This window comes from Macrosteles quadrilineatus, unplaced genomic scaffold (assembly GCF_028750875.1).
Source record: "Macrosteles quadrilineatus isolate MER2022 unplaced genomic scaffold, UCM_ALF_1.0 Scaffold_7__1_contigs__length_78375512, whole genome shotgun sequence".
NCBI lineage: Eukaryota > Metazoa > Arthropoda > Insecta > Hemiptera > Cicadellidae > Macrosteles > Macrosteles quadrilineatus.
Genome location: NW_026542600.1, coordinates 54,014,359 through 54,038,202, shown reverse-complemented (window position 1 = coordinate 54,038,202; position 23,844 = coordinate 54,014,359). Strand labels below are relative to the sequence as shown.

At 35.3% G+C, this 23,844-nt stretch overlaps 2 protein-coding genes across 3 annotated transcripts in view; one reads left to right on the top strand and one right to left on the bottom strand.

The window, feature by feature from the left end:
- LOC128998398 (pyruvate dehydrogenase (acetyl-transferring) kinase, mitochondrial-like) overlaps positions 1–16,215 on the bottom strand; it is a 33,128-nt gene extending 16,913 nt beyond the window's left edge. Inside the window, exons 1-2 of the mRNA XM_054424511.1 lie at positions 15,958–16,215; positions 3,700–3,907 (exon numbers count right to left, since the gene is read on the bottom strand). Coding sequence (XP_054280486.1) covers positions 3,700–3,907; positions 15,958–16,075 — 326 coding nt within the window. The 5' untranslated portion in view covers positions 16,076–16,215. The remainder of the gene's footprint in view (positions 1–3,699; positions 3,908–15,957) is intronic.
- A 7,208-nt stretch (positions 16,216–23,423) lies between these two features.
- The window catches only part of LOC128998376 (prestin-like), a 39,709-nt gene continuing 39,288 nt past the window's right edge, over positions 23,424–23,844 (top strand). For both annotated transcript variants that reach the window (XM_054424488.1, XM_054424486.1), the window contains exon 1: positions 23,424–23,513. In XM_054424488.1, the coding sequence (XP_054280463.1) occupies positions 23,497–23,513 (17 nt within the window). In that variant the 5' untranslated portion in view covers positions 23,424–23,496. The remainder of the gene's footprint in view (positions 23,514–23,844) is intronic.

Sequence of the window (23,844 nt, the reverse complement as noted above, 5' to 3'; positions counted from 1 at the left end):
GTTGAGAAAGAAACTTAATAAACAATCCAAATGGTTTCTGTAAAAAATTATAATGGTACATTAAAATAAAATATGTCAAACATATTAACACATTATTAGTTGGTTTAAACTTATTCTATTCAAAATTAAAAACTACAACAAAACTTTTAGACTCTTCGTACTTTTGTTGGTTGACCACTAGTTCTAAAAGAGTTTTTAGACAACAAAAGAAAGCAATCAGAACTATTTTTAAGAAGCGTCGTAAATTTTCCTGTAAACCACTTTTTGCTAACTATAAAATTCTTACTTTTTCGTCAATCTATATTTTAAACTGTCTTGGATTTGTTAAGAAAAATATCGACCTTTTTAAAAATCTGTCTCATCCTAACTCCTATGGTTTGAGAAGCCGGTCGATTTAGACATTCCAAAACACAAAACTGCTTTTTTTTAAATCATTTATTGTACAATGACATTCAACTGTTCAATGCACTGCCCACTTCCCTGAAGATGGGAAATAGTGTGGACAAATTTGGCAAAGGGGACTTAAGAGTCTTCTTTTGTCACGCTGTTGTTACAGTGTTGAAGACTTTTAAGAAAACAATGATTTTTAGTTCATAGATTTTATCCATAAGAAAATATTGTTTTGATTATGATTTGTTTAAGAGAATTTTGTTGACGCTATTATGAATTTTGTAACAACTGTCAAAAATAAAGATATTTAAGTTTGAGTTTGACAAAAGAACATTTTAATGGACTTATCCAATGAACTATAATGCCACTACATTGTTATGTGATAGAAATTATTTTTGTGGGAGTGAAATGTTAGAGCAATGTTATGTACTGACTGAGTATAAACTACTTTTGATGTTTATTCTGAAATGTAATTAGGCGACGTCTGGTTTTATTTTTGAAATGGTGTAGAACTGAAGTACAGTAGACTATTATTTGACCTGAAACAGCCGTGGCAAGCTAAGACAAGCGAAAAAGTCAGGTAACAAGAAAAATAATTTTAAAAATCAACGTTACATGTTTATACTTAATTATTAACCCTTCCCGGACGGGTCTTTGGCGATAAAGGACGGGTGGCGGATATATCCGCTTATGGTTTTCGAAATTCCGGACGGGAAGCGGATATATCCGCCTTCTCTTCAGACAGACTGGCAGGTGCTTGAGCAGTAACCATATGTTTTGCGGTATCAAGGCGCCACTTTCCTGCTCTCTCCCGCACTCCCCCCTCCTTCCCGCGCCTACTCCTCTCCCATGCAACCCCCCTCACCCCTCCTATGCTCCCTCCTTGAAGTTTCACGCTCAACAGTACGTTGTCTTTATTTATTGTTTACATATTGTTCTTTATTTATTGCCTAACGTTGTCATGGTCATATCTTCAAAGGCGGATATATCCGCTGCTTTTCTACTCATCCGCAGACGGGTAGCGGATATATCCGCATAGTGAAAAACAAGTAAAAAATTATTTTGACAGTATGAAGTGTTCCATTGTGTTTATTTTATGTATACTTGTATAACAAAACACAAATAAGGAAAATTAATTTTTATTTTTTCCTATAAGTTTTCCTCGTTCTATGTCACGATTTCGCCCGTCTGGGAAGGATTAATAATGAATTAATGATATTTTTCAATAATATAAAACCTGTCCAAGACGTTCTGCTTGTTTTCTATAAAACCATTGAGTGTCATCAGCCAGAATGACAATTTATTTTAATATCTACCTAATTAAGAAAAAGTTTTCTTTATCAATAAAAAATGTGGGCATTTGCAGCATTTGTTTACTGAACAGTTTCTCTAATTAGCAAAGGTTTAATTAGTTCAGGTCATCAGCTCTAATTAACAAGAAAATGATGCAAGCGGATTAAACCCAATCATTTATATGGCAAAAAACTGATATTGCAAAATAATATAACGTAAATAATTATTGATAGCAGACTCGGTAAAGATACTTCTGAAACATGTTGCAAAACTTACATTTTGAAAATCAAGTCAGCACTGATCAAAGTACGGTAGAGATGAAAATGCAAATAGCTTTCTAGTATCAACAGGATTTCAAAGAGTAGTGAAAAATCTTGGTGTTTGGTAAATGTCATGAAAGGATTTTAAAAATTCATCAGTCAGTTATAAACAAAAATCACTTAGACGCCTATCAAAAACCTAACAAGTACACTAGTTATTTAAAGGGTAGCTAGTTTCATGGTTCTTAGAACGGGTAAGTTAACAAAGAATACATTTTTCTTGTAATTAAAAATGGTGTTTGGCTAGTCATCATATGGATACAGAGAGTGTGAAGAAATACATGAATAATTAATTATACATGTAGCTTTTAATTCCAACAAACAAACCGTTTCCCCAAGGTAGCCCAATTCATTGAAATTCCAATAATGAAGAGTAATTGGATCTGATTCAAATCGTCAAAATGAAGACCAAATTTTTGTCAGATTGAACCGAGCACCCTCTTATTATAAATACACTTATAACACCACTCAGCTAACTTGCTGTCATAATTGAAGAATCATCATGAATAAATAATTATAAAAATATTGAAAAAATATGTTAAAAGTGTCTTTTTTACTAGATAAAAATAAATGATCACTCATACAATTTTTAAATAGAATAACCTATGTAATTTAAACGTATTATGAAAACAAAACAAGAGTGATAACAAAGTTAAGATGTTTACTGCTTATAAAATGGGGCTACAGATAACAAGTTATCCTTGAAAACAACTTCCCTCTCACATTTCCTCACTCTATGAACAATGTTGTAAACAAAAACAAGATTAGCAATTCATTCAGATTTGTAATTGGATAAGATCCAACATACAATATTGAAAATTTAATACATCATGGATATTTTACTACAATACATAACTAAAATATTGGTTGGAAATCACTCTTTCGAAGTTCAAAGAACATTTTTGTGATGTTTGAACTTGTAGGAACATTGTTAAATCATAAAAAAAAAAACAGGAAATATTAATGACTTAGGTACTGAAATACTAAATAGGAAAATTAAATGCCCTAATTTGCATGTGTATTTGGTTGGCATAATTTATTAGTCTTTGATGATTCTCTTTGTTTTAGAAAAAGTTGATAATTAATGATTACTTGGTGTGATCAAGTCTTTAGAGCAATCCGATTCAGTGAGTTAAATTTGGATCACACATTTCACAGCTTTCAACCTTGTCACACCATTTACTTTATTTTGCCATTGATTGTAAATAATAAAAAAATTAATTGATCCACACACCATGCAATCTTTGCACAGAAACTGAATAAACTTGTCTCCCAATACTGATCATTGTGCTATATTTAAGATGTCATGTCAAAACATGATAGGTATTTAAATTTGTTATTATGAGGTAAAGTTGTACAGGTATTTTGTTATCTGAAATTAGCTATTTAGAGGTTATAATTACAAAGAATTCACTGCACTGAAATTTATTTTGCCAAGAATATAAACAAATCATTATTTAGAGGTTGTACTGCAGTTTTTTTGGAGAATATAAATTAACATAGATTCTTATGAAAAGTCTTCTAGAGAATTTGGAAAATTGTTTTTATCAAGAGATTTTTTGTACACTGCGATTGTACTGAATACCAACAAAACTGTCCAAGAAAATTAAGGCATTTTTAGTAAATCTTAAAAAAGTAAATTTGAATAATCTTACGACGAAAAAAAAAAACGGGAAACATCCTTGAATCAACTTACTTATCAAAATTGTCGCTGCTGAAATCAGCCTTTTCAAATTCAACAATCTCCTCAAAAGAACGGATGTACCATTCGTTGACCATAACAACGGATGGCATGCGCAGCAGATTCTCTGGGAGAAGGCGGATCTCCTTCATAATATTGGCTAGTCTCACAGGCAACTCCTTCCTTAGGAAGGTGAAGGATTTTTTCTCACATGCGCTAAGTCCTGGAAACAGAATACATTTTGGTTAGTCTCATTCAAGCACATGTTCGCACAAGGTTCTTAAATAAAGAGGGATACAGCTAGTATTATAATCGTTCAAAATATGGACATGAAATTTTCGCTTAATTTGATAAGTAAGTTCTTTAAGGCTAAATATGTGGGGGAGCGAGCTGGTCTAGTGGTTAGAGCGCGGGACTCCAGGCCCTGGCGTCCCGGGTTGAAATCCTGCCGAATCACCAATTGATTTTATCTAAGTAATAATGTCGTAACCCCTACGTCTAGCCTGAAGTAATGTGAAAAACAATTACGGGCTCGTGCCTAGCGTCCTAGGACAAAAAAAGGCTAAATATGCTGATTTCATCACAGGTTTTAAAGTAAGAATGAGATTTTGAGATTAAGTGATTGTTATTTGTACTTTCTGTGTTATGCGACCTTCCCTGTTGATGGCCGATTAACGTGAAATCCATGCGTCTGACTACGTCAGCGGATACGTAATGAGAAGTTGTTTTGCCATCCCTGCCTGTACTAGATAATAATTGTAAACACTCTTCACAATATTTGACTCTATTGGATTCTGAATTAATAGTTTGGTCAGTACAAGTTGGTTTTCTATAGATTTTGAATTCAAAATGGTCATGCTGTTTGACGATGGTGAGGTTGAGAAAGCTTGTAGAACCATATTTATCTTCATCTTCAGAGTGAATTACATGTTTTGATGGATGTTCCACAAGTATGTATTTAATAGGAATAACTGCTGTTATTCCTAAGGGATGACTTGCTGTTTCCATTGAAGAGAACAATGGCATCGTCTACATTAATGTGATTAAAAATTATATTACCTCTGTAACAGTTGGTGTATGTGAACAAAGTTCTGTTTTCCAGGTCGTTCAAAAATACTTCAGTCAAAATGCTGAAGAGCCCATAGCTAAGCCTTCTATTTGGATGGAAAAGCTAGTTAGACATTTTAAATAATTTTGTTCCAAAACAACATTTGTTACCCTCACCAAATCATCTAATGTCAGAAGAAAGTTTGGTGTTCATAAATAAATTCTGTTTGAGAATGTTTATTGTTTCATGAATAAGTTTGAGTAAAGATTTACTACAATATCGAAGGGTACTAGGCTTTGATTATTTTTTTTTATTGACGGTAATTTCATTTTGTGTATCAACTCGGGGCTATTTTTAAGGCTTGGCTAAGATTATTCTCTAATATAATTTTGTATCTATTTTATCAATTTTATCGCAACCTTACACGCTGGTGAATTGTAACACCTGACAATGGCTCCATAATAAGCCGAAACTAGTTGCCACAGCCAGTGGTGGCCCTAGAGATTGTGGGCCCAAGGCGAAGTTTAATAGTGGGCCTCTCCTAATTTTACCTGAAATACGGTGGTGCCTGGGGCCTCTGAAAAGCGCGGGTAATGTGTCAACATTGCTTTTGATATTTTAAACCAAATTGTGGTTGAAGTATTGAATTTGTTTTTAATAATTGCGTAAAAGCACCTATATCCTCCACTGATGTATATAACTCATATGAATGCAAAATTATGTTTACATTCCCAGTTGTGTTTAGTATTTAATCTTCTATGTTATCTTCTGATAAGACAGTCAGCTGTGACTCAGTAGATGGCTGTCACAAACCACTAGATTGTTTATAACTAAATGACAAAACTTTATTACATTCAGCAATTCACATGTTGGTCTATTCGGACATCTATCATGAAGCAAAATAACTGTAATCGTATCGCAAATAATTTATAGTAAAGCTCCTTAAACTCGGCGTAGTGTGAATAATTCCTTTATCTTATATCTCCCTTTTCTTATAGCTACATGAATAAAACAACAAGGACGTCAGGCGATGTGATTGGGATTCAAACAATTAATCCCTTGATAGTTGTTCCCGCTTTGTGCCAGCACTAACAAATTTGTTTTTTTAAGGTAGGCCTATAGCCATGGTTTGTCCTAGGGGCTTGTACGCCTGGTTGATCGCTGACAGATTTGCTTGTGTGTGTGTTAAGAGTATTAGTACAGTTATAAAATGTAAGTCATTTTCTGGTTTCTGTATCCATGATTTATATTTTGCATTTAATTTCAACAATGTTTCCACACGACCAAAACAAAAATCCCACTCACTGGGTTGGGAAAACGAAAAAATCCCCTTCTATGCTGCATGAATTTTTCTGTTTTATCACTACCATAGTGATCTTGTTAGTAAAGCTCTTTAGACCTTGGGAGGTATGTTATAATATCACTTATATTTTCCAATAAAATTCAAGGTTTAATAGTTCTGATTCAAGTGGTTATACACCACTCACAGTCATTGAGAGTCCAACTGGCTAGCATTTGGATTTAAAAGTGCTTTAAATGTAATGCTGTGTAAAATGTTGATTGTGCCACCCCTTTTCATGAAATTTTACTTCTCCAAATCTTTAAAAAGCCGCTATTTTGAAACTTTAAATTGGACCAAGTTGGATTTTTTCCTAAGATAGTTCTCTTATAGATGGTAAAGTTGCAGGATATATATTTTTGATTTATGTGAAAAAATGCAAATTGGTCGATATCTAGAATATTAAAAGTTGTTGCGAAGAAATATCATAACAGATTTATTTGACCCATGAAACAGTTTCCTGGAGTTTGACACTTACTGGACACCCCGTATGAGACATAGGCGTACAAAATTGAAAAGTGAAATTGCTATTGTTAAATAAAATATAATAATAATTATTTAAATAATTGCAACACAATTTGAAGCCTTTATGATAACACAACCAATTTATAAACTGTAATTATTTAAGAATTATCACCAAAAGATTAATAATATTAGGAACTCTTTAATTATTGAATTTTCTGGTCCAATTATATTTTTTGAAGTTGGCGGATAAACAAATTGATAAGGATGTAGTAATTAGGTCAACAGCTGACAGCAATGAGCCAATGACCTCTGTCGTTATGTCTCAATTATCTGGCACGGCAAGCAACTACCCACATGTGCATCTCAACTCTGACACGTAGATCTAATCCATACGAAAGGTCCACTTAATCCATACACCAACTTCAATTTAATCTTCTAAACAAATTACTATTTTAATGTTAATTTTAACTATTGATCAACCAGACATTCCATCACCATGTTAAAGTTGTCGCCAGTAAAACCGTTAGTTGATTGGATGACCAACATATTGCGCTGATCTAAATAACAAACTTCTATCGAATACATAAACTTGTTTACCAAATAAAACTAATGGAACTTATTGGGAACTATAGCAACCTTACATGACCCATCAACCTAGTCACCAAAAAAAGGTAGAAAATAAAATTTTGGACACCAGCACATTTTCTGGTTGACACACATAACTATGTCCTTTTTAATAAAAAAATGGACAGCTGGATGATATAGATTGGATGTCTTTTGGTATCTAATAGTCAATGCATTTAGCCCCTTTGCATTGACAGATTCAAGTTTAGTTCTGTAAATGGATAAAACACTGTTTAAATAGACCTAATATTGTATTTTTAGTTATTATTGTAATTTTCACACATAAAGTCAAGAATGACAACACGTTACTGTGAGATTTTTTGTGGATGTGTACTCTGTGGGACATTAGGCTGAGACCTTATTTTGGAAAGGTTTGGTTATTTACAAACACCTAATTTCTTAGAACCAATGAATATTTAACAATAACAACTGGATCAATTTAGTTAACAGATAAAGTGTTTAAGAGCTTTATATCAACGTGTTTTACACAACAGAATTGTATTTAACATACTAGATTTAAAATTTTAATAAATATACTATAGCTGAATACTAAATTAAAAAAAAAAAAATTAGGGGAGAGAAAATATAAAGAAAACTAAGAGAGCAATTAGAATCAAAAGAGGGTATACAACTTTTAAAATTAATCAAGGTTGATTAAAGATGGAAATTAACAACTTAAAAATGAAGTTTTAAGTTGTTTAGACTAGAGTCCAAGTGTTTATATTGACATTGAAAACTAATGGGTGTGAGGAAGAAGGAAGTTTTATCAAGGTCATCAACTTTCTCCGATAAGCTGCACATTTTACAGACTATTTGGTTGATTAGTATATTCTAGAATAATACAAGACATTTTATAACAAAACTAAACAACACTACGATTTTTGTTACCAAGATTAAAGTAATATACAGTCAAGGAGTCAAGTGTGATAAAAACATTTCAACTGTTTCAAATTCAATGACAATGTAAAATTTTAGTTAGGCGTTAACACATTTTTCTTCAAACAGAAACAGATGGTATTCTGTCAATGTCAAAGGGAATAAATTAAAGCAGTCAGAGGAAACGATTACATAAAAGTAAGTGTATGTATTCAGTACACCTGGTTTTAATCTTTCCTATTCCCAGAATAGTTGGACTTGGTCCAAGTAGAACATTGACTTTTAATCTTGTCTAAAATTCAAAGTGTACCTGTAATGAAATTTTGTTGGCATTATAAGTGGCACATTGTAAGACTAATGTGGGTTTGATGCATCATTTACTATCCTGTTTATTTACTTTTAAAAATGACCTATTAAATTTAAGTCTATAAATTAGATTATTTTTTAACATGACTTAAAGATGAGACTAAAATATTGCAGATGCAACATTTTTAAAAACAAAAGTCCCAGAACAAATCATTTTATCAAATGCTCCTCGAAAATTCACCTAATGTTTGATTCTGTCAGTTGCTTTAGTGAAAAATAATTATAACACATTGCTAATATTAAAAATCAGAAACATTTTGTTTATTTTACAACCAAGGAAAAACAAATGTCCATACTGGTGTTTAAAAGTTCGTACTTGCACAGGATACTATTCTAATTTCAGTTTAATGGACTTTTCATATACACAAAGTGTTTTGACTTCTACTTGCCAAAACACTAAGCGTAAGAAAAGCCCTTTAAACTAGCCTACAATCAAAATTTATACTTTGTGTAAACAAATGTTATCAAGTTGTCTGTAAATAGCAAAGGTCAAAGAGTGTCTTAAAAGATGTTGCTACAATATAAAAGTTGTGAAAAATGTTTATTTACCTAAACTATTGGAGTGTAGAAAAGAATAATGGATCAACTGACGAAATAGATCAAAATTGAGTAGGTACTAAACCTCAGTGCTCCGTGAATTATTCAGTATTTAATTATAATCAGGTCTATTTCTATTAAATTTTTACTCATCTTATTACCATAAAAAATATATTTACTTTATGGCCTATTTAAGTTTTTAATGGATGTAAAAGCATTATAAACTGCTGTCAAATGGCTGCCCAGATTAAGTCTATAATAATGTGTGTTGGTTTACTGAGGGTTTACTAAATACATAAGTAAATTGCCAAGAACAAGAAAGATAGTGATTGCAGGTGTAAATGATAGATATCGTAGAAACTGTAAACGATTTGGATTAAATTAGTTGGAAATGTTATAAAAATCATAATAAACCTGACACACTCTTGAATTTGCATCCACCCTAAGACAGATCATATCTGTATTTCCCTAAAAGTGGACACGACGGTTGTCGGGGGCTTCGGCTTGGGAGGAGGCGTCCCTTGAGGCCTCAAAGAGTTTTGTTCTCTTGAAAAATGGATATCACTGAAAATCTATTAGGAGGTTTATTTTTGAGCAGAGCTTTTATATTCGTGATCGCCAAAAGCGTCTGCAAACATTGAAAATCACAAAGATTGTGGGAGACAACGAAGAATTATTAGCTAACAGGAAAGATGTTTACAAATTCTCTGTGACCACAGGGGACTTTCATGATTTCTCTGTGATCGTGGAAGATTTTCATGATGACTTCGTGATCACAGGAGATGTAGAAGATATCTCTTATTTATTAGCTAGCCTCCTAGCCTTATTCGCCGATAGGATACTGTAACTGAAAACAAAGGGTCGAGCTCATTGAAAAACCAATTTTTACCCCATAAACCCCCCCCCCCCACCCCCTCCGTAAAACACCACTCCCATGATCCGATCATGCTGGTCCGCGAACTCGTTTAAGTTTATCCCACCTCTTACCTTCAATCTGAATTTTATCAAAATCGGACAAAAATTACTTAATTTCTTCTATTCTACAGGTATAAAACATTTTGAACGGATGGTGTTTTTGGAGACATCAAAATGAAAAAGTAAATCTGTCCCGGGCCAAGTCTTATCGAGCCACCTACGGTAATAGCTACTTCCCAATAGGGGAATTCGCTAAAATTATCTGGTTAGTAACTGTATAAAATATTAACATGAACCAAAATAAATTAAAAAAATATACTAAAATAGGGGAACCATATTTAACCACAGAGCATAAAACAAATGCACAATAAAGTTCTACTAACAGAAAAATGCATATGTAATTTCATTGTAATGCAAGAAGGGGTTTTATTTAACATTTTAAAGCCAGCCACCTCCTAACCTTACATTGGCCTCTGGCCAGTTAAAGCCATTTCATACAGTCATCACTGCTCCTGCACCGTGTTAATATTATATGAACACTTTATGGTTAGCCACACATTAATCTTTTATCAATTAACTTAGAATAAAATTACCTCAGAATTTAGAAAGTACACTCATCCGGTAAACACCTATTTTCAGGACTAACGTAATATAATAGTAGGCTACTGTTTGTTGTTTAAAAAAAGTATGTTTTAGGTTTAGAGTGTATTAGTCACATATTCATGTCATTATGTCAGGGTCAGGAGTCAATTTCTTTCAGTTTTAATTGCATAGCAAACATTTTTACACATTTTTCCATTTAACATTTATCAATCTGTTTCATGACAAAACTACCATAGGCCTACACCAAAATCAAACTCGTAAAGCACAAAACCTGGAAGTCCAAAGATGCAGGCTGAGGAAAACATAAAAATCTTTTCCAATCGCCGCCATAAAACTGATCAACAGCCTTTCAGCTGGTGACGTGAAAAGACTCCCAACATCAAGTTTCAAGAGCCAGAGATTCGGTATTGGATTTTATAAGTTTTGGTTTTGGTTTTAGGATTCGAAATTTCTGGTTTTGACCATCACTATTTCTGGTTTTGACCATCACTAGTAAGATCTCCTTCCCTTTCAAAAAAACAGTAGCCATGGCCCCTGCATACATATGGCCCCAACCTAGGTATTGCCAAGGTTAAGAGTCCTACTCTGTAGTAACTTTAAAATAAATTGCTGTAAATCAATTAACCTTACTTCAATTGATCAAAAACTAGGCCAATGCATTAGCAAAGAATTATTAAATTCAATCAGTCAGCAGCAAATTACTGTTTAAAGCTCAAAAACTAAACTAACTGCCGATGGTGTGTAAGCCTACCTCAGTCACAGGTTAGGTAAGGTTAGAGAAATGTTCTCAATCATGCGAGAATATAGAGTATTCACGTGGTGATCATCAAACTCAGTTGAAGTCTGTAAGACTTAAAGCAAAGGTATGAAAAAGTGCATGATTAAAGACAAAGCACAAAAGACACAGAAAAACATGTGTTTACATTTAGCATTGAGCTGATGAAGTCAGACACCAGCTCCGGAACCTTGTTGCGAATCCTAGGCAGAGACTGGCTGCTTCTGACCACAATTTTAAGGATTACTACAAGCAGGCATTTATACAATTTAAAAAAATATTTTAATCTAATCATCACTGAATAAAACTTTTAATGGACACTGTGCAAACTATTAGCCTACTTCATTTAAAGACTAAAAATTATTTTTTAAATACATACATGGAATGTAAAAGAAAAACAGCTTTAAGTATAAAACAATTTGTAGCCTATTCCATTGTAGCTTATGAGAGAGATACCAAACAGTTGAATTAGCCTCAATACTGTACCAATTCCAAAAAAGACTAATTACGCGGGTCCAAGGACAAGTTTTCACTCATGATTCAAACTGCACAAAAAAAAACAAATGGACGAGTCAATAAAAATTCTCTGAAAGAGATTGTGAAGATTCTCAATTAGGAGCAAGTGTAGACTATGGGGTACTGGTGTACATTGGTATTTAACATTGTGACAAGTTGAGTCAACTCGAGTTGAGCACGGAATCAAGTCATTTTGTTTTCAATTCCATAATAAATTGGATAAACAAGCTTTTTACAAGTCAAACCTAAACTAACATGTGTACTAAATTTAGTTTCACTTAACAAACTCATGCGGAGAATGCCAAACTCATACGAACTCCGAAACCCCGGTCTGTGAGACCATAATCAACCACAACTACTAGTTCTTGTTAGATCTCGTTTGGCAGTACCCCCGATTCCATCGCAAGTTTAACTGAGGTTTGAATTTGGTTTATTATCAAATTACCACAACTTATCATAAATAACAAACTATTTGTAATGAAACCATAAAAATAATTTACTTTTTGGCTTATTTCTTATCAATGCATTCTTAAAGCTTACTAGCGGTTTTGTTGTTTTCGTCCAATTTTGATGTGGCATATTATCTTCTATACTAGATGAGTCTCAGTGATTAAACTGGTACATCATACTTATATTAACTACAAGTGCTTATGACAGAAATTTGATATTTTTTTATTCATTCCCTTTTGTTATATAAGATCTTGAAAATGGCAAAAATTTGACAATCCACCATATTTTTAGACCTATAGACAATAAAGGACAACACTCTTATGAATAAAACTTTTGATTTAGGCCTGATTTAGTCTTGTATGACAGCTTTAAAATAAAAAGAATGTTAAAGGTGAGAATTTATTTTTTATTTTTTAAATATTGCATGAAAAACAATGTTTTCATCGCTGAAAAAAATCTGTTTAAGTTTTTGCACTTGACATAGGCCTACTTATTAAATATTTATCCCATTTAATTATGTATCAATTTGAAGCCTATGTTATGCTGAATATTTTTTTTATTTGTCCTGATAGGCTACTTAAAATTAGGCGATCGAAAATGGAGAAGGTGAACTTCTACAAACTCTGGACCAGCCACAAACAATCAGTCAGAAAAGTAGGCTACTGGGCATAAGCCTATCACTTGTTCTAGGCTAGGCCCTAATTGGTAGGCCTACAGGCTACATTTTAAAGGCATACCTAATTTACTTAGGCTAACTCTAATGATTTTATATTATAAAACAAGGTGCATCATCATAATCAGTATGAGACTACTCACAATTTGAGTACTCACAACACATATTGAAGAAGAAATCCCATTTTCCTGCATTTCACCGACCCCCACAAAAAAGATTGAAAGATTTTCTGATGCAGTAGTTTATGGGTTTTTAAAACATAGGTAGCAGCATTAAGTATGTACATGTACTAAAGTAGACACTCAATGGAGAATAGCATTAGGCCTACCTGAACAGCACTGTTGCAGAGTAAGTTAGCATCAGCAGCCCGAACAACTCTACCTCGGGCATGTCGGTAAAGCAGAGTTTGGTTTTTTTTAATATTGCTTTCATTGAAGGTTGTAGCCTAAAATGTCATTTTTGTTGATGAAATTAGTTTGATTGGTCGTAATTTCGTTGTGTTATTTTTGTATTACTTAATAATTAAAAGGCCCTCAGAGGCTTGCTGCACTACAGGGCGACTGGGGAGTGAGCCGGTGTAATGGTTAGAGCGCGGGACTTTGGTCTCTGAGGTCCTGGGTTCAAATCCCGCCAGATCACCAATAGATTTTATCTAAGTGATAATGCAGCAACCCATAGGTCTAACCTGATGTAATGTGAAAAACAATCCCGAGCTCGTGCCTAGCATCGTTAGACAAAAAAAAAAAAAAAAAACTACTGACTGTGACCTAAGCATCAGCGGCTTGAAAAAACGTCACCAAAATCGGTAACAACTATTAGCATTATCTGTCCCCTCTTTTACGTACTCAATGCCTATAAGGAAAGTATGTATAATAACGTAAGTATGTATAAAGTAACGGTAACTTAACTTATATATAGGCCAACTGTAGCCTTATAGCAAACAGTACCTAGTCAATAATGGGCCTAAGTAGCTAGATCTACTAACAGTAACTGCAAAATTTACGAAACAAGCCCATTCTAAGTTAAAATTAAAAGCCCATATTTTACTTTTAAGCTCAAACTCAAATATAACTTAATATTTATTTTTGATACATCTTTTTATTTTCACACATTTTTAGAAATTGTCTCGTTAAACTAATATAGGTTTAAATTACCTGTTTCCTGTCAAAACGATCGTCTTGGTAGTATGATGACTACAGCTGTTTCGTGCTTTTTTAAAATAGCACATCTTCAGGTCGAGAATGTCGTGCTAATCCCTCATGTGGAGTTCGTCAAAAATATATACAAATAAATAAACGGGGGACACATACGGACATGACACACACGAAAATACATTTAACTAACTGGTCGACCAGACGCTGATTCACGATACGCGGCGCCGGTAGAAGGTTAGTCTCGTGAATCAGGGACTGGTCGACCAGTTAATTAAATGTATTTTCGTTTGTGTCATGTCCGTATGTTTCCCACGTTTATTTATTTGTACCTATCTTATATATTTTTAACGAACTCCACATGAAGACATTCTCAACCTGAAGATGTGCTATTTTTAAAAAGCACGAAACAGCTGTACTCATCATACTACCAAGACGATTGTTTTGACAGAAAACAGGTAGGGTGATTTAAACCTAGCCTATGTTAGTTTACTCAGACGATCTAGAGGCCATTCCATCATGATTTCGTTGTTTAAGCCAATGTCCCAATGGTGATAAAAATATGTGGATATAACATTAATAAACAACCCGGTTAACTATAACCTAAACTTTACCTTCCTAATCTAACCTAACTTCATAACGATTAATGCAGCCACGAATCCGCATAACCCCGACCTCCCTTCCCCACATGCCTAAATAAGGTTCGTTCGAATGCAACATTAATTAACAACCTTGTTAAGACTCGTAAGACTATTACTCTTTGTCTACCTGTCTCTGCTCCACATCAGTAGCTATTTCCAGGGCGGCCAGAGACAGATAGTAACGCTCCAACCATCCAAGCAGAAGTTTTAGTTGGTAAGTATTCACCATATTTCCATAAATCATGATTTTATCTCGTATTACGTAAGAATACTTATTTCCATATTTTGGGGATTTTGGGTTTTTTCAGGAGACCCCCGCTATAATTAATCTTTTGAGCTTACCCGTCTAAGTATATTATAACCTGTCTAATATATTATAGACCTGTTTCTCACGATGATTAACCACGTTAAGTTAGATGTCTCCCTCAACCAAAACCCTAAAGTTTCCTTGTGAGTTTTTGGACTAATGTTGATATCCCCTATTTAAATAATTATTAAAAAAAGGAAGCCTCGCATCCCAATAAATCATTAACAAAGTTGTAAAGGAATAGTTACAAATCGTTTTAAGGATGTTTTAGGTGATTTAGGGGTTAGAAACAATAAACCGTCAATCATTAATTGGACTATTAACTTAGGCTAAATATAATAGCCAGTTATGCTCCTTCTGAGCTAACCTAGGACTACAGTAGTCGCAGTTAGTCTGGGTGTGCGGACCCTTGTGTACTAACCGTCCCACACGCCAGAGCCATTAAGACATTGCTGAGGCGCTGAACAACCCCAGAGTGCCGTGTGGGCCAAATGTTTTTAGAAATAAGCAATAAACACTCCCCTCTACACCCCCTGCCCAAGCGCGGCCGCGCGCCCAGACTAGCTGCGACTACTGTAGATATGCCTGGGTTTAGCCTAGGCCTCCTCTTTTTTTTACATTGAAGGTTTACGTTACCGTATTCACCTGAGTAAACCATTATTTTATGATTCTCATGAAGGCTCGATAGGGACTTGGGAAATCGCAATGTATAGAAACCACAAATATCCTAAATCTGGCTAGCCCAACTGATGTTAATACATAAGCCTAGGCCTACCCCGAACCTAGGACTAGGCCTTTGGAAATTCTTAATTTTGTCTAAAAGTTATACACAAGAGCATAACTTAGGCTACATTTTAAGTTATGTTTAAGAGAGTACGGTTAGGGTTAGCCTATATTTGAAATGCAATTTTATGATTAAGTAAATATATGGACTAAAATAATATGAATACAACTAGGGTAGGCCTAATTGCGACAAAATCTACTTACCGAAATCTATGAACTGTTTGATCGAGAGGGGCGATGGATTGAATTGCGCGTAGAAATCAACCATTTTGTTCATCTTGTTATCAACAAATTTACTTAAAAGACGAGAGAAGAGCCTCATTTTGAAAATTAATTTAACATACACAATACACAGTAAAAACCCTGCCGTATCACAAAACACACAACTGTACTGAACGAGTGAACGAAACTAAATAAACAGAAAAAGCGTCTCGCCGTCTACTAAGCCTAAAGAAAGGAAGAAAGAACGACCTCAAACGGTAAATAAAAAAATACATCCAAGATCCAAGGAACCGAGCGGATTAACTGAAAAAAGAGGTTGAATAGAGTAAGAAAACTTCCAACAGCAAAGAATATTGTCAGGAGGGCAGTGAAATAAACCCTTAGGGAGTATGTTTAATCTATGTTACTACTTATGGTATTGCTAATGTTCTTGACAACGATAAATACCCCCGTTGAAGCAAACCTGCAGACTAATCGAATTTATATGTAGATGGCTGGATTTCCACTAAAAAAATCCTTAGAAATGAGATTTATTTCCTATTAATAAATAACATCAATTTTATGTACTTCGGTTTTCTGCTACAGGAAGGGTAATATAAAGTGTGTTTTTTTATTGAACGTTTGAAATTTGGCATAATTGAAATTTGTCAAAATACATCAAAATATATCCATGAACAGGCAAACTAACTTACAACAATTTTATTTGATTTTTAATTTTAATGCCAGCGGACATTTAATTTTATGTACAGTACTTTTTGCTTAAAAAAATTATATCAATAGTAATGCAATGTAAACGGTTACAAGATGACTAAACAACCGTAAGGTTAGTGCTACTTAGGCAATAGGACGGTAACATAACAATAACAAATGTTAATTAACAACAACATACACCTATAAAAACAATAAACAATAGATTATTCCCCACACTGCACTAATAATAATAACAAGGAAACAGGCAGTGCAGTGTATAATGAATTTAAAATGAGACGAAAAAACAACAACTTTACATTTTAATCAGATTGATTTTAAAACATTTTTGTTAAATTGAGTATGCCGTTGGTTATATCATAGATAAAACAAAACATAGTCCTTGAGGAGTATGTTTTGTCTTATGGTTATATAAATAAATAAATATGACATTACCCAACCTATTTGCTGGCTCAAAATTTGCCAAGGCCAAATCTGAGACAAACTGATCATTTTAAAGCCCCCCACACACTACCAGACCAGACCTCCAGACCAGACCGTCTGGTCTGGCGTCTGGCACTTGTCTTATGGTGTGTGGGGCTGTCTGCAGACCGATTTTCTCGGACCAGACTGTCTGCGTGTCTGATGGTTGAACCCTCAAGCCCCCCACACACTACCAGACCAGACCTACAGACCAGACCGTCTGGTCTGGCGTCTGGCACTTGTCTTGTCGTGTGTGGGGCTGTCTGCAGACTGATTTTCTCGGGCCAGACGGTCTGCGTGTCTGATGGTTGAACCCTCAGACCACAGACGGTCTGAGGTTCCCCCACCACTATTTTTGTCTGGTCTGTGAGTGTGTAGCGCTGTCTGTCAGACGGCCGACCATCGTGACAGTCTTCATCCATTTGTTGGAGTTCTCACCACGGTCTCCCAATTACGAATGTTAGACCGTCTGGTCTGGGAGTGTGTAGAGCCGTCCAAGACAGTCTGGTTGCAGCCAGACGGTCTGGTCTGGAGGTCTGGTCTGGTAGTGTGTGGGGGGCTTAAGACCACAGACGGTCTGAGGTTCCCCCACCACTATTTTTGTCTGGTCTGTGAGTGTGTAGCGCTGTCTGTCAGACGGCCGACCATCGTGACAGTCTTCATCCATTTGTTGGAGTTCTCACCACGGTCTCTCAATTACGAATTAGGACCGTCTGGTCTGGGAGTGTGTAGAGCCGTGCTAGACGGTCTGGTTGCAGCCAGACGGTCTGGTCTGGCGTCTGGCACTTGTCTTATCGTGTGTGGGGCTGTCTGCAGACCGATTTTCTCGGACCAGACTGTCTGCGTGTCTGATGGTTGAACCCTCAGACCACAGACGGTCTGAGGTTCCCCCACCACTATTTTTGTCTGGTCTGTGAGTGTGTAGAGCTGTCTGTCAGACGGCCGACCATCGTGACAATCTTCATCCATTTGTTGGAGTTCTCACCACGGTCTCTCAATTACGAATTAGGACCGTCTGGTCTGGGAGTGTGTAGAGCCGTCCAAGACGGTCTGGTTGTAGCCAGACGGTCTGGTCTGGAGGTCTGGTCTGGTAGTGTGTGGGGGGCTTTAAGGAGAATGAATGTTGTAGTATGCTTGTTTACGGACGTTATACCGGGGACCAAGCTTTGCTCGGAAGTGGTTAGTTGGGTTTATAGTAAGCAATGTAGAGTATACATTTTTATTTTGTGCTAATTTTTTATGCTAAAATTTAACCTATTTTAGTAGTGATTTCCGGATATAATGTACTCCAATGTACAGGGTAACAGGTTTTATGAAATTTATACAATTAATTAAATTTACCATATTAGTTTCTATCTGCTGGAGAAACTTTTTCTGTTCTAAAAATCTATAAGTCCAATTTTAAGGTTTATTTACTATTATTTATTGACCAGTTACCAATCAATTTTTCTTAGCAAAATTCTAAATCCTGTCCGTATCCCACGCAGACAGATCCGGTCACCAAGGCTGCCAACAGTGCCAACTGTGTAGTAGACCAGGCAGATTCATGCATATGCCATCCATTGGGAGGAGCTTTGCAGAATCTCGGAAAGAGGAAACTTTATGAGTGTACCATTACTGCCATTAAGATATTTTGTTCTTACGGCGTTGCATCGAATGCTAATTGATTATATTTTGTAGTCACTTATCAACACCAACAAACCAAAGTTACTGGCAGTAGCAGTTCCAAGGGGGGGGGGGGCTACAGGGGCTAAAGCCCCCCCCCCTTGGACCCTGGAAAAATAAATTTAAACGTACATTTCGTTCTTAAAACACGCGATGTCATAGAACAGACATCAATGTAGTTTTTATTAAACTTAATAAGCGATGGCAGGAGTAGTATTAAGTTCAACATAGATACAATTTGTGAACAACAGCACAACGAATAAAACAATATTACGCTATGGAAAGTTGTACCTGTTGTACGCATCATCCAATTTTTACATCAGTCAGCTGTTGACATGCTAGGGCAAAGGCGAGCGCCCAGCGCGCGAGCGAGGACGGGGAAACAGCTGATTTCCTTATGTTCCAGTTCCATAGTTAGTTGTTGTCAAATTGCCTGCTAGCATTGACTATATAACACTACTGTTCTATAGTCAATGCTGCTAGCCACTAACTTTACACAGGCATCAATCAGCAATCAGCGGTAGCACCAGTAGCCTATTACAATCGACTATATAAAACACTAGTGTTAAAGTTTATATAGTCAATGCTATTACTGAATTCGATACTATAGATATTGTAAGAGATCTATGAAATGGAGAAAAACGTAAGGTTAAAAACCCGTGTCTTCTTGCTTGCATGACATATAACAGGTAAAATAGAAGGTTTTAGAACAATTGGGCACAGTTCTACTTCTAGCCGTTAGAAATGGCTTTATAAAGTCACCAAACGGCTTTTAGGAGATGGCTTCGTAGTCTACAGTAGGCCTATGTTTTGAAATTCATGAATGCAATTTCGTCATACTGATGTAGTTTGATTTTTTAAATGTCTACTTGCTCATAACAAAGACAAATAATACGTGAAATGGGAGGTTTATGGACAGCAGTTGGACACAGATATAGACAAATGGCTTTAGAAAGTCAGTAAACAGCTTTTAGGTTATGGCTGTAGCTGTAGCCTTTAATATGTTTTGAGATTTATGAATTCAATCGTCATAGGTAGTTTTAAAAATGTCACTTATTAATGACAAATAAATGGGGAAATGGGAGGTTTTGCACACAGTTCTAGACGTAAAACTGGCTGTAGAAAGTCACCCAACGGCTTTTAGGAGGATATGGCCGTAGTCTACAGTGTGTTTTGAAATTCACGAATGCAATCTTCAAAGTTTAATTTTTTAAATGTCTATTTGCTCATGGCAAACAATAGGTGAAATGGCAGTTTATGGACAGTTGGTCACGGTTTTAGGTGTTAAAAATGGCTTTAGAAAGTCACCAAACGGCTTTGAAAATTTCAAATTTCCCCCCGGACCCCGTCTATATTGAGGGGTGCTCCACACCCCCCAAGACCCCCCAAGACCCCCCGGTAGCCCCCCCCCCTTGACAAGGTCCTAGAACCGCCACTGGACTTACTGGGTTCAATAAAACTTGACGCTCGTAACGTTATAGATCGAGTATGGCATCGGTTGTTTGGTAGATTAGTCACAAATTAATTATATATTCCGATTGCGTTTGAGCTACACACGGAGACGAATAAAATAACTGCGCATATGTTTGGGTCGTGTTTTCAAGAGAAAACTGAAAATCATCCTGCACTGTTGATAATCAGCGTTTGTATGCCTAACGGTTACGGAAAAATCCCAAAAAGTGAAATTGAAAATTCCCATATTATTCTTATGGAGACTAAATAAACTATTGTAGTTTGCTTGTTTATAGGCATATTTTAATTATATTTGGTAAAATTTGTTTATTTCATACTAAGATATCAATATTTAAACAAAACACACCTTATTATTTTTCCTGTAGGAGCAAACATAATTACTTATTTAAATTAATTTTGTTAAAAGGAATATATAGGTAATAGATGTTAAAGTGAAACCACCTTTTAGGTGATAATATTACTAGTAGTATTTCTTAATCTTACAATATCCTTAGGTATCTAGTCAAACTACATGTTTCGTGGCCACACTGGCTCATATTCAGGTTTATCAAGTAGGCCTAAGATTAATATGTCGCAATTTTAATTTACATTACTTAATGCTACCTTAGTCAATGATACTGATCAATTAATGTATACAGTTTGGATCTACGAATCACGCACGCGCATAGAAATACACGAGTGGCCGACAAGACCCTTAGTTTACTTTATAAGTTCAAACTTATAAGCCAAGTTTCGCTCTCACGAAGAGAGACAAATCTCGGCTTTTGAAATAAACAGAAAATACGAAAATATCAAGTAAGTTTCAAAACCAGGCTATGTAAATAATGTATGTATTCTTATTTACTAAGTATGGTCTGGTGTTAAAGTAAACCTTTGCTAAAATATCTGGTTTTACAATACCTTTATCAGTTCCATTCCAAAACCTTATAAAACCTTATAAACCTTCCAGAACCTTATTCCAAAACCTATTGTAAAACAGTAAAACCAGATATTTTATATATTACAGTTCCGGGGCTACAACAATGAATTTTAAACCTTTGCTGTAAACCAGGTCAGAAAAATAAATAAATTATCATATTCGCTCACGTTTGGCTTTTTTGGGTTGTCTTCTCCTTATTTTTACTAGTAATGCAACCAAGTGATAAATTTGAAATATCAAAACAGACTGTTAAAACAACTTATTTATAACCACTAAAAAAATTAATTGTGGCATGCAGACAAGAATGATTCAGCAATTTAATTTTCCATTGAATGTACAGAATATCGGTCATAATTTTAATTGATCGATATTGAAACCGTACATAGTATAATTAACTACCTTATATTATACTGTGTAAGATCCATATTAGTGTTATAGAGCACCAAAAACAAACATTACATTGAGGTGAGTCGGTCTGTTGGTGGCTCAGTCGGTCACGGACTTCGGCCCCAATACCTTAAACATTTTATCAGTACAGTTCATTCTTGTATTGTACAGACAGATTCTCCCCTTGCTTTTGCGTCGCGTGGAACGTTCCACGCACAGTTTCCCATAGTGTATGTGGACGGGCAAATGCAAAGTTAAAAGAGGCCGCCAACCTCATAAAAAATTAAGGATAATTATCAGGGGAACTCAAAGTAGATTTAGGCATCATATTCAATTTTCATAGGATAATTTAAGCCCTCCTTCAGGGTGAGTGCGGAGCGGTGAGATTTAAACTTCAACAACGTCAACGAAATATAGGCTATTCACACATTTCAAGATTATAAGCCAATCATCGAATCCGACTTACCAAATAAGGATTCGACTCTCGGCTTTTCAAAGAGTATTGTAAAGGTAAAAGAAGATAATAAGAGATTGAAAATGCAAAATAAGAAATAACTATTGAAATAGTTAAATAATAAAGCAATCGACGGTAACCAGGGAATGTCGATTGAAGAGAAATCTAGCGGTGACCGTGGTGACTAGGGGAAAGATGCGGACCTCTACGCTACTTGACGTCTAGCGTTGAATAGGCATACTATGCGGACCTCTACGCTACTTGACGCCTAGCGGTGAATAGGCGAACTATGCGGCCCTCTACGCTATTTGATGCCTAGCGGTGAATAGGCGAACTATGCGGCCCTCTACGCTATTTGATGCCTAGCGGTGAATAGGCGAACTATGCGGCCCTCTACGCTACTTGACGCCTAGCGTTGAATAGGCGAACTATGCGGACCTCTACGCTATTTGATGCCTAGCGGTGAATAGGCGAACTATGCGGCCCTCTACGCTACTTGAAGCCTAGCGTTGAATAGGCGAACTATGCGGACCTCTTAGCTGCTTGACGAAGAGCAGTGACTAAAGGAACATTTTAAAATTATAAATTATATTTTATAAAATAAATAGTTTAGCATAGAAATTAAGTAGATTTAGTTAATTTACCATAAAAATCTAAAGATAAATACATTAAACTAGAACAGCTATAGTAAAGAAAATTTTTTTTTGCTCCGGTGTATGGATACCTGTTGTCAGCTAAAAAAGTATGATTTATTTAAGTTACACCTAAAAAATTAAGAGAATTGCTAAAAAGTAAGTTAGCCCAATTTAATCAAACTATATCCTCAAACAAGCGAACTACAACATTTTACTTACTCTCCATTAAGATAACATGGGAATTTTAAATGTACAGTTTTATGGAATTTTCTCTGTCTCTATTAGGCGTACGAGTACGCTTCAATATACTAAAATTATTTCATTTTTTATCTCTACAAAAATGGTTTGTAGAGAAATTGCAATTTTTTTGCTTCAAGGGTCAAAAGTAGGAAACCAGTCTGATAATGATGGTTCGCGAACTCGTTCGAATAGTTGTACGTTTACATGTTTGTACTGAATTAAATCAGAATCGGATGATTTTTAAACGAATTATCGTGCTCACTTAGAGGGAAAAAGTAAATCGACCATGGGTCTATTTATTACCACGAGACCTACGGTTATCTCTTATTTCCCTAATAGAAAGTTCGCAAAAAATCTGTTTTAATAATTTCCATTGTATGAGACAAAGACAACCAACGTGTTCCTAGTTTCTGACCATGAACCTCTGCATCTGACCTCGCCTGGGCAGTACTCACTCTATCAGTAGTTATCAGCCGCCTTCAGACTGCCCAGTGCCGTTCTATCACATGGTCTGATATACTATATCAGCAGGTCAGTACATTGTTCTCAGTGTGTCAGTTACTCTATGTCATCAGATCATGAAGACATTACCTTTGTAAGTAGTTTGAATCATTATCTAAGGCAGAGGTTTTAGCACCTTAGTGACCTTGGAATTACTGACCTTGCGAATTCAACCTTGACAACGTTATCAATGTGTTAGCAACAGCATTATGCGTTTTACGGTTAAACTCATCAATTGGCTAGCATATCCGATTTCTTGGTTTTGTTGTTAAATCATGACATAACAAAGTCTGATAGGGTTTTGTTTGATCACTGTAGTATTTTGCTACACGCTTTGCATATGTAGATAAATTTGAAAATGTTGACAAACAAATGTATTTTATGTGATAGCAAAATCAAAACCTAAATTGATTTTATTGCAACTC